At 50.8% G+C, this 11961-nt stretch overlaps 1 protein-coding gene across 1 annotated transcript in view; it reads right to left on the bottom strand.

Moving 5' to 3' along the window:
• OC90 (otoconin 90) overlaps positions 1-11576 on the bottom strand; it is a 23460-nt gene extending 11884 nt beyond the window's left edge. Inside the window, exons 1-5 of the mRNA XM_004697646.1 lie at positions 11567-11576; positions 8986-9051; positions 6919-6975; positions 4668-4842; positions 3419-3531 (exon numbers count right to left, since the gene is read on the bottom strand). Coding sequence (XP_004697703.1) covers positions 3419-3531; positions 4668-4842; positions 6919-6975; positions 8986-9051; positions 11567-11576 — 421 coding nt within the window. The remainder of the gene's footprint in view (positions 1-3418; positions 3532-4667; positions 4843-6918; positions 6976-8985; positions 9052-11566) is intronic.
• Positions 11577-11961: the final 385 nt, after the last annotated feature.

Here is an 11961-nt window from a genome sequence, read left to right as displayed (position 1 = left end):
GCAGCCCTTTCCTCATTAGTTTCCCTCCATAGCTGTTGTGTGATCTAGCACATGACACCCCTGCCCAGTGGGGAGGAAATGCCAGGGCAGGAGCCTTCAGACGGATGGGGTCCTTGGGCACTGGGCACTGATGCTCAGCAAGCATCTGTTGAATGGATGCATCCTGCACCCAGTGGCTTCAACCTATTCCTCTCCTTGCGGAATGCACGGCCTTTGAGCCCATGGTCCAACTGCCCCTTTGAGTGTCTGAGAGTGCAACTCTTTATGCAAATAGAAAGGCCTGTCTTATTCTTGAGGAGTGACTGGTGGTTTTGAACTGCTGACTGTGTCTTTAGGAGGCCGACACATAACCCACCAGGGCGCCACCCCTGAATATGTTGTTGTTGTTATTGTTAGGTGCCTTGACCCCGCTCCAACCCAGAGCGACCCTATCTATGCACAACAGACTAAACCCGGCTTGGTCCTGCGGCGTCCTCACCATGGTTCCTGTGCTGGAGCCCATCGCTGCAGCCACCGTGTCCGTCCAGCTACTTGAGGGCCTCCTCTCGCTTGCTGCCCCTCCACTTGACCAAGCACGATGTCCTTCTCCAGGTGCTGGTCTCTCCTGACAACGTGTCAAAGGATGTAAGGTGATGTCTTGCCACCCTTGCCTCTAGGGACACACTGGCTGTGCTTCTTCCAAGTCAGATTATTTGTCCTTTCCGCAGTCCCTGGTACGTTTCCTATTCTTCTCCAGCACCACGAGTCAAATGCACTGATTCTTCTACTGTCTTCCTTATTCAGTGTTCAATGTCACACGCATATGATGCAATGGAGCATTCCATGGCTTGAGTCAGGTGCGCCTTAGCCCTCAAAATAACACCCTTGGCTCCTTAATACTCCAAGCAGGTCTTGTGCAGCAGATTTACCTAATGCAACATGTCTTTTATCTCTTCACTGCTGCTTCCAGGAGCAGTGAGTGTGGATCCAAGCAAGACAAGATCCTTGACAACTCCAAACTTTTCTCCGTTTATCATGAGGTTCTGGTCATCCTTACATTGAGTTGCAATCCATACTGAAGGCTATACTCCTTGATCTCAGCAAGTGCTTCGATTTCTCCTCCCTTTGAGCAAGCAAGGTTCTGTCATCTGCATATTGAAGGTTGTTAAAAAGCCTTCCTCCCATCCTTACGCCACTCTTCTTCCTATAATCCCGATGCTGTGAGGACTTGCCCAGCATGCAGGTTGAATTCTTACAGTAAGAGGATGCTGCCCTGATGCGCCTTTCCTGATTTTAAGCCATGCAGCCTTCCCTTGGGCTGTTGGCACAACTGTCTCTGAATCTACGTACAAGTTTGGAATGAGCACAATGGAGTGTTCTGGAATTCCTATTCTCAAGGTCATCCACAGTGTTTCTTATGGTCCACACAGTCAAATGTCTTGGCATGGTCAATGAGACACAGTAAACCTGAATATAAGGGTTCAAACCCTGACATTGCCACTTAACAGCTAAGTAATTTAATTTCTATGACCTCTCCTCTCCTTGTCTTCCACACACATGTTAAGAACCAAACTTCAGTACCCACTTTGGGAATGAGGTCTTATTTCGTTAAGGAGCCTTGGTGGTCTAGTGGTTATGTGTTGGGCTGCTAACTGCAGGGTCAGCAGTTCAAAACCATCAGCTGCCTCTTCGGAGAAAGACGAGGCTTTCTACTCCTGTAAAGAGCTACAGTCTTGGAAACTCACAGGGCAATTCTTCTCTGTCCTAGAGAGCGGCTGTGAGTTGGCATAAACCCAATGGCAATGGGTTTGGTTTGGGTTGGGGTTTGTATACTGGTGAGGTCATGTTGTTGCTAGGTGCCCTCCAGTCTGTTCTGACTCATAGTGACCCCATGTACACGAATGGAAAGTGCCCGGTCCAGCACCATCCTCATAATTGCTCTTATGTTTGAGCCCCTCGGTGTAGCCACTGTGTCCACCCATCTCATCGAGGGCCCTCCTCCTTCTCACTGCCCCTCTACTTTATCATATACGGTTGCTATGAGTCGGGACTGACTTGATGGCAGCGAGTTAGGTTTTCTGACTTTCGATTTTATCAAACCAGTCCTTCTTCTCCAGGGACTGGTTATACCATACCACGAACAATAAACACCAAACTCACTGCAGTCGACTCGGATTCCGACTCATAGTGACCCTAGAAGGCAGAGTGGAACTGCCCCTATGGATTTGGGGGAGCAGAAAGCCTTGTTCAGATCTGATGGGTTTGAACTGCTCACCCTGTACTGAGTAGCCCAGTGCCTATCCCATCTGGACAAGCCACATCACCCAAAAAATACAAAAATCCTCACAGCCATCAGGTTGAGTCTGACTCTTAGTGACTCTATAGGATACAGTGCCCTTGTGGGTTTCCAGGGCCATTACAGGAGCAGAAAACTTCATCTTTCTTCCACAGAGATGCTGGTGGGTTTGAACCACTGACCTTGTGGTTAGCAGCCAACATGTAACCCGCAGAGGAACCAGGGTCCTAAAGCTCCGCCCTCTGTGGCATAACGGATCAGAATAGAGACAGACACACCGGAGGGCAGACAACAGGGAGAGAGCACCATCTATACAGCACAGAATGCCCAGACCCTGGGGACCCCTCGGGCTACCAGCAGACACAGAATGGACGTGGCCAAGACCCTAGGGGGAAATCCACAGGGTCCTTTAAAGGCCCAGGCATCCCAGGGAGTGCAGGTGAGAACAAAGCCTCTGACACACAGCCAGCCCTCAGGGAAGGTCAGCTGTCAGCTGTGTCCTCAACACACCCCCTCCCTCTCCCCAGTAGCCCTCTGCCTAATCCCCCAGAACCACCCAGCTATTCAGGCGGTGAGATGTCAACCCCAGCTGATGAATAACAGCAACCACGACAGCTCCGATTACCCCACAGCACCCTCCACTGCCAGCTCTGGGTCACAGCAGATGCCACACTGCTGGGGGGTCAGGCTCATAGCGAGTCTGCCGCAGCCTTTCCCCGCCCCATTTGCTTGGAGATTTGGAGCGGTTAAGTCATCCCCCCACCCCCACCACCCAGCCCGAAACGACACACAATGCTTCAGGAGCACATATCTGTCCTTCCCACGTCCTCAGGATGGCCACAAATACCAACTTGCAATTCAGATCCTCTACTGACCGGGCACACCAGCAGTCCCACCGAGCATTGGCCTGCATGGACCATGCATCTGCCCAGTGAGCATTACCACACGCTCCTTCCTGCAAAGGCGAAACCTGGCTGCCATCGCTCCGCCCCCGGAGCCCTACGCATCGGCGATGATGCTATCGCCACTGGAAGTGGTGATGGGCAGTGGTGACCATCAGTGGGGACACTTCAGCCTGGTCCAGGCCTTCCGGCCCTGGCTGACGTTTCTCAGCTCAGACCCCGGCTCCCAGGAGAGACTTACCACAGGAGATGCGTGTGCCGACACAGTCAATGCTGGTGGAAAGCTTGGACGAGTCCTGGAGGCAGTCCATCTCGGCGGCCTCCTCGTAACACTGGCGGTGCTGGAAGCAGCAGCTGAGGTGAGGCAGAGGAGGGTGGCAGTTAGGGCCCCGGTCAGGGTTAGGAAGTGGGCAGCTAGTGGCCACTCTGGCTGGTTCCAGGCAGTGGGTCCTTCAAACATGGTGTGCACATGCATGTGGGTCCGTGTGCCTGCACACAGAACCACCAATGGTGCTGCCATTGAGTCGACCCAGACTGAGAGACACCCTGTAGACACGCTAGACCTACTCCTGTGGGTTTCTGAGGCTAGAAATCTGTACAGGGACAGAAAGCCTCATCTTTCTCCCTTGGAGCAATTGGTGGGTTTGAACCACCAGCCTTGCAGTCAGCAACCCAACATGTAACCTACACACCACCAGGGCTTCTTGAAGCAAGGATATTACCCACCCACCCCCAAATTAATGCCATAGAGTTAATTCTGACTCCTAACAACCCTATAGGACAGGGTTGAACCGACTCTGTGGTTGTAACTCTTCACGGGAGTAGAAAGCTTTGTCTTTCTCCTAAGGAGTAGCAAGATCGAAATATTGATCTTGCGGTTAGCAACCTAGCACACTACCCACTACACCGCCTGGCTCTTTCAGGCAGTGCTGGGGCTCTGCTGATGGAGGGACAATGTCTGTCCGTTGTTGGCGTGTGGTGCCCCCTTGTTGAAAACCGAGGAGAAGCCATCATGGGAAAGCTGTCCTGGACTCTTCACTGCTGGGGCAACACGGACCATTCCCAGCAGGGTGACTTTGAACAGTCATCCTCAGAGCTCTGGATGCTCACGAGTCACCCAAGGGTCCTGTTTGACATTCCCACTTTCAGGCTCTCCTGAAAAGTGTCCTGAGCCAAGGGGCTGAGAGAGGGCTTGGGAATCTGCCTTTTAAGCAGCATCTGGTGCTTGGGACGGTGGGGTAGGGGGGTGGGGGTGGGCGGGAACCTAACTGAGGAGAAAGCTAAGGTGGGGCTTTGCATCTCAATAAGGCGTTGACCTTGACTCTCTGAAGGTGAGCAGATGACAGATTACCTGGGCAGTACATGGCAGATGGAGGCATCTCCGAGTCCCCAGCTCAGGCTGGGCGCAAGTCCACCCTGTGCCCCAGACATTAACCAGGCCTCCCCTGAGCTCACCCTCAACCCTGGATCACCTACTGCTGTCCACTCACCTGTCAGTCTCGTCCACAGGTGGCCCTTCCATCTCAAACCTGCAGGCACAGCCGTAATCTTCCAAGTCCCGAGGGCAGAGGCCAGCCACACACTTCATCCCATTCACGAACTGGAGCAGCGCGGGGAAGTTGGTGAAGACAGCCTGCAGCCAGGTGAAGTGGGGGCCCAGGCAGTCTGCAGGAAGGAGGGGCAGAGAGCAGTGGCCGGTGGGCATCCAGGAGGGAGCCCAGCCTGGGACTCCCTGCAGCTCACCAGGCTTGACAAGCCATATGCCGTGAACTTCTGTTGAGGATGGAACTTGAGTGCTTCCCCCACTAAGTGTGTCCACTTGACTAGGCCATCTTTGTGATCTGACGTAATGACCCTACATGTTGTAAATTTTCTTCAACAAGGTTTTGAGGGACACAGGAGAGTAAACAATCAAGCAGAAATGAGAAGGACATTCTACCATTAAGAAGGAAATGCTGAGAGCAGAGAGCCTCCTAGACCCAGGGGAAGATTGATACCAGGACACGTGGAGATATCCAAGGGACACTGGGTCCACAGGTGCTGAAAGGAGACAAGTTCCTTCCTCTACAGCAGGGGTGCTGAATTCATCGATCGCGATCTACTGGTCGACCGCAAATGTAGTGTGGGTAGATTGCATGGTATTAAAAAAATAGACATAAACCTATCATCCATTCCATCACTTAACTGATATACAGCACAGCCAATCAGATGCAATCTTAGGTGTCAAACACATGCGCAAACAACTGCGCTAAGTGCAGCAAAACTGACAAGCGAAGTTATCGCCAATTTTTAGACCTTGGTTTTCTTAAACGTAAGAAAGGATATTACAATGAGTGGGGGAGCTGGACCAAGTAAGAAGACAAAAACGTGTCACTTTCATACGGAATGGGAGATTTTGACATTACAAGCCGACATTCAGCTGAAGTCCAGAGCTGCATGAACAGTTCTGGATCTTACTCACAGAGGGACAGTACCCAACATGAGAACATGTGCTACATCCTTGACTATATTATTCAGCTCTACTTATTTATGTGAGTCAGCCTTTTCCCACATAAAGATCATTAAGTCCAAGTCCCGTTCCACCATGACTGATGATCATTTGGAAGTGTGCTTGATGATCATTTGGAAGTGTGCGGTCAGCAGCTACTGTCCGGACTATGCATCCCTGGCTCATTCCATTCAGTGCAGGTCATCAGCGTAAACTCAGGTCATGACAAAAAAATGTACATAGTTAATTGTGTTATGTTGTGCAATATGGACTCATGTGGTTATGCAAGGTACATAAACATACACTGTACATATAAAGAATTCTCAATGCATTTATGAATAAATAAATATATATATATTTTTTGCATTTTTGTGTTGGTAGATCATTTTGACTTGACCATTTTAAAAGTAGCTCGCATGCTGGCTGAAAACGTGTGAGCACCCTGCTCTACAGGCAACAGAGGAAGGGTTCTCCTTGAGCTGGTGCCCTGCCTGGGACTTCTAGGCTGCTGACCTGTGCGCTTGCTACACCCGTTTGTGAAAGCCACCAATGATGGCGTGTCCGCTGCAGCAGCCGTAGGGAATGAAGATGAACTTCTAGGCACCCGCTCTGATCTCGGGACCACTGTGGACAGCTGAAGGAAGCAGGTTCCCAAGCCGTGGTCTCTGCTGGTGACTTCCCCACATCCATCTCAGCTCCTCGCCCTGACTAACACACACTCAAGGTACGCAGGGAAGTGGGACCTTCTCCCCAGCAGCTTGCCATGGGGCTCCTGCTTCCATGCCACTGGTGGGCCTGGGGTTGAGATGAGGAGCCAGAGCTGGCTAACAGAACTGAGGGGAAGCCTCTTAGGGGCTTTGGGGAAAGATTTCTTTTTCTGACAAGCAAGTAGATCCCTTTTCCTTGAACTTCTTTCTTGACGGTGGGTGAGGTCACCTTGCAGCCATGAGACCCCAAGCCCAAAGTTGGAAATTGGACATCTTCGGAGGCAGTGATGAGAGAGATGAAAACCCTGTGGGTTCAAGGCCACGTTGCGTCACTGCAATCACGCAGGGGCCTTTGTTCTAGCGTCACTTTGGTGACTTAACCGTGTGTGGTACTGAAGTTGCCATCCATTGGCTGGAAGCATCCTGAAGGTACAGCTCCGAGGACTCTCAGCACATGCAGGCAGAGAAGAGGGTCAGCCGGTCATGAAACCTGAGCACCTACTGTGCGCCAGGTGCTTGGGAAGTGACGTTTCAGACTGAACTTACCAAAAATGTGGGCGACGCTGTCCACATTTGTAACCCCGCCGTTGAAGAACGTGGTATCTATGAAGAAGAAAGAGGCGACAAGTCAGCAAGGCTGCCACCTGTCCTGCCCGCCCTGCCCACCCTGTGGGCAGGTTCACTGCCATCCATGACGACTCACAACGACCCTGGAAGACAGGGTCGAACTGCCCTGTGGGCTTCCCAGACTGTCGCTCTCTGCGGGAGTAGAAAGCCCCGTGTCTCTCTCTCGTTTGGAACGCTGACCTTGCTCAGATCTCAGTCCACTTTGGGGTAAGCAGAACTTCCCTTCCTTCTGGAACCAAGGTCAAGCCTGGCCTTAGGTCAACTTTCTGACAGAAACCTTGGAAGCCTGATTGGGGGCTGGGGTGTAAACTATTGCTAGGCAACATTGCTCATTGATGAGAAGTTGCCAGAGATGGTGAGACGTCTCCAGGCAGAGAGGAATTCTTAATGGACGTTGAGGCAGGAAGTCACGACGACTCCCTGAAGATGGTGTCTCCGACAACTGGCGACAGAGCTCTGGGAGCATCCTGAAATTATGCCCATGAACGCCTTCCTCCAGAAATGGACTCCGATGGAGAATGAAGCATCTAGGTCAAGGATGCCCTGTGGACACGTGTCCTCCCGACCTTCATCCTTCTACCTCTGGACGGTGTAAAAGCACAACGGATCACTTCGAGGTCCCAGGTGTGCCTGACCCAAGCCCTGGCCTTGCAGTGACCTCATCAAGGTGTGTGTAGGAGCCTGGGGGCGCAGTGGTGATGTGTTGGGCTGCCAGCCCAGGGTCAGCTGTTGGAGCCCACTAGCCGCTCCTTGGGCAAAAGATGGGGCTCTCTACTCCCATCAAGAGGTGCGTCTTGGAAACTCTGACCTGTGGGATCACTATCCATTCGCTTGACTCTCTGGGTATGAATTTGGGTTTTGTTGTTTGTTTTTCACGTAAGTGTGGAAGGTGGACCAAAGTAAGGGAGGTCAGTGAAGCACTGGCGCCTTGGGATGCCGGTGTTGGCAAGGAGGACCGCTAGGCCCTGGGCTGCCAGAGGAAGCGTTCCCAGCCTGTTCCTTAGAAGCAAGAGTGTCAAGACTTCGTCTTATGTCTTCCACTTTGACGTGTTGTCAGGAGGACAGGTCCCTAGAGAAGAACGTCCTGATTGGTGAAGTAGAGGCCATGGAAACGGAGGAAGGCCCTCAAGGAGATGGCCTGAGCCGATGGCTGCCAGCAGTGGGCTCACACTCAGCGTCCATGGTGAGGAGGGTGCAGGACAGAACCGTGTCTTGTCTGCGGTCTGCAGAGGTCACTCAGAGTTGAAACGGATTCGATAGGACAACATCAACATCGGTGTCCTTCTGAGTCCCAGGTGTGGCCTGTGAATCTCCACGCCCAGCTGAGGAAGCCCCCTGTCAGGGAGTGACCTTCCGATAGGGCCACGCCATTTGGAGAGACGCTGCTGTCCTTGGAGTCCGGCAGCAGCCTGATGGCTTGGGTTGTGTACTCTCAGGGACACATTGGTTGGTCGACTCCGCTCACCTCTCTGCAATGGGCCTCCATCACCCCTTGATTCCAGGCTGACATGAGCAGCTGGTCCCCCTCCCCACCCCCATGATGGTCTTTAGTGATACCCATGGAAGACCCACCCGAGCAATCTTTAAAGTCCAACACTGTCAACGACCCTAAGGAACCGACCTAGGGCTTCCTTCCATACGATAAGCATTTCAGTGCGTCGCTGTCCCTTTTCATTTGGCCCACTAGGAAGCTCGGCGCTCAGCCTCACGCAAAAATGTATTCACCATCGTCACCCTCGTGGTCAGCATGCTTCCTTCTTTCTTCTGGTGTCCGCCGTTGGCTCATCCTTGCCCTTTGCTCAAGGGACTGATAATGGAATGTCAGGCACTGTGGGGTCCCTTGTGGGAGACACCTTTGAGTCCCACTTGAATCTCTGTGCGTAAGTGGCTCTTGGCTATATTCTGCATGAGTCATCCTCCTTGCCAATATCTGAGCCCATGCTCTGCCCACCTAGGTTGCCTAAGAGAAGTTCTAAGAGGCCTTACTGATATGTGCTGGGAGTCCAGGAGGCAGGTCCTCGGGCAGGTTCGGGGTGTCCAGAGCATGGGCCCCTGGAGGTGAGGAAGAGATAAAAGGGGAGCAGGGTTAGTGTTAGGACTGCCACTTCCCACACACAGAGCCAGGAAACGTTAATTGGCCAAGGACCTGAAATCAGTCATGGTTTTGCAAGAAGTGGATGTCGCTGTGGCTGCTCCCAGTCAATGAATGACTCAGCCATTAGGGTGGGGATAGGAAGGTAGACCTGGCTCTCCAGAGACATGGCTCTCCTCTGCTGGGCACCTGTGGCTCCAGGCCTCTCTAAGAGCCTTTTTAATCATCCTTTAGGCTGGACAGTGGTCTAGGACACATCACAATTGGTCTAGGGGATGTTGTTACAGTTGTCTAGGACAGTCACAATAATCTAGGACACATCACAGTGGTCCAGGACAGTCACAGAGGTCTAGGACAGTCACAGTGGTCTAGGAGATGTTGTCACAGTTGTCTAGGATAGTCACAATGATCTAGGACAATCACAGAGGTCTAGGCCATGTCACAGTAGTCTAGGACAGTGACAGTGGTTTAAGACAGTCACAGTGGTTTAGGACATGTCACAGTGGTCTAGGAGAGTCACAGTGGTCCAGGACATGTCATCACAGTGGTCTAGGACATATTACAGTGGTCTAAGACATGTCACAGTGGTCTAGGACATGTCAGAGTGGTCCAGGACATATCATCACAGTGGTCTAGGACATGTCACAGTGGTCTATGACATGTCACAGTGGTCTAAGACATGTCACAGTGGTCTATGGCATGCCACAGAGGTCTAGGACAGTCACAGTGGCTGCTGGATACCTAACCCACAGGGGTACAACCCAAAGTAGTTGCCACAGGTTATCATAATGGAGGATATCATTATCATTTTATCTAATTAAAAAGAAAAAGTAAACAAGAAAGATTAGAAAAATGTTAATGGGCCCAATTTTATAAGGAAAACTTTTTATTTTAAGACAGAACATAAAGGTGAGCAGGAATGGTCAGAAAGAAAAATATTGTTTTAGAAGAAGACAAGGTTAAATAAGTAAAAGGAGTTTTAAAGAATTAGGAAAATAGGTATGGTATGTAAGAGCTCATTAAAAATGATAGAGAAGAAATTATATATAAACAAACAAAAGCACACTCCACTGTTAAGGAAGCCTGATTGTGAAGTAGGTGACGCATTTGACTGCTAACTACAAGGTCACTGGTTTGAACCCACCAGCCGCGGTTTGGGAGAAAGCTGAGGCTGTCTGTTCCCAAGTGGTAGTTATATAATCTGTTGTCATTTTGAGAGGATTACAAGTGAAGGGGAGGAGTCTGGCCTGTCTATCAGGATATAGCCAATGAAGCCTTTGTGTGGGCAAGGACTTCTCCTGAGGATTCTGGGAACTCCTGTATTCCTCCTTGGAGGCTGGAGGTGGGAGTGTCTCTCTCACTCTCTCTCTCTCTGCTCACTCCCTTGGAGACTCAACTGACAAGGCTCACTCCTTGTGAGATATCCCTGAGGAGAAGCCACATGGACCTACTGTGATGCAGCCCTGGGAGATGGAGAAGCCACATGGAGACCCCTGCCAGTACTGAGATGCTTACAGCATCACTGGATCCACAAGACCTCCCACCCACTGGCCTGTGATCTTCTTGCATTCAGCGTCATTGCATGTGTTTTGTGAGTCTGAAGAGGACTTTATAGATTGGTATTGCACATATGGGCTAATATTGGGCTTAATTGGACTTGATCTGGGCTGGGATGTTTTCTCAATATTCTCAATATTCAATTGCTCTTGTATATAAAGCTCTTTCTTAAACACATATGAGTCTCCCTGGATTTGTTTCTCTAGTCGACCCAGACTGACACATCCCATAAAGATCTAAAGATTTAAAACTATGCTGTCTTATAGGGTCCCTGAGGAGCCCTGGTGGTATAGTGGTTATGAGTAGGGATGCTATCTGAAACGTTGGCAGTTTGAAACCCTCAGCTGCTCTGAGGGAGAAAGCCAGGACTTTCTCCATAAACAGTTGCATCTCAGAAACGCACAGAGACAGTTCTATAGGGCTGCAATGAGTCATTATCCACTAAATCACAGTGGGTTTTTATTTTAATTTTAATGGGCTACTTGTGAGTTGGAATCCACCTGACGGCAGTAGGTTTGGGTAGATGCGTTGACATGTTTGCACTCAGAATGAGGCACAATACGGTGATAGTTGAAATTCAAGCAAATTGAGCTGAGGTCTTGGGAAAGCTTGAGTGCTCACATCCAAGCCCAGCTAACACCCGTAACAGCACGGTGGCAATGCCTAAGCGAGAAGAAAGACATGTCCTGGGAAGTCCGTAATTGATTGCGGCTCAGCCACAAGTCGATCAGCTCTACCTGGATGGCGGAACGTCTGCAATGACCTTGGGAGGGGCTTTGGCCATGAAGGGAAGGCTTTCACTTTTAGGTGACAAAGTGAGGCTGGGGAAGGAAGGGGAAGCCTGTTGCATTGCCCACTAGCTTGGGTCTTGGTCAAGGTAAACACTCAACTAAAGAGTTTTGCTTCGCTGGGTCTTACCTGACACCATGCAGGGGCACAGGGAGGGGAGGGTGAATGTGTTTGTCGGGACGTTTTCTGATCTGAACCAGAGAAGACTCACTCAACTCTCACTGCCATCAGGTCGATGCCAACTCACAGAGGCCCTATAGAACAGGGTAGAGCTGTCTCTGTGAGTGTCTGAGACGGACTCTTTACAGGCGGAGAAAGCTCCCTCTTTTCCCCCATGGAGCATCTGGTGGTTTTTTAAAAAATAATTAAATCATTTTATTGGGGGCTTGTACAACTCTTATCACATCCACACATACATCCCTTGTGACAAGCACTTTTGTACCTTTGTTTCCCTCATCATTCTCAAAACATTTGCTTTCTACTTGAGCCCTTGGTATCAGCTCCTCATTTTCCCTTCCCTCCCC

Source organism: Echinops telfairi, unplaced genomic scaffold, assembly GCF_000313985.2.
Source record: "Echinops telfairi isolate 266 unplaced genomic scaffold, ASM31398v2 ScPeMD7_1;HRSCAF=3_0, whole genome shotgun sequence".
In the NCBI taxonomy this organism is placed as follows: domain Eukaryota; kingdom Metazoa; phylum Chordata; class Mammalia; order Afrosoricida; family Tenrecidae; genus Echinops; species Echinops telfairi.
This window is presented reverse-complemented; position numbering and strand designations above follow the sequence as displayed.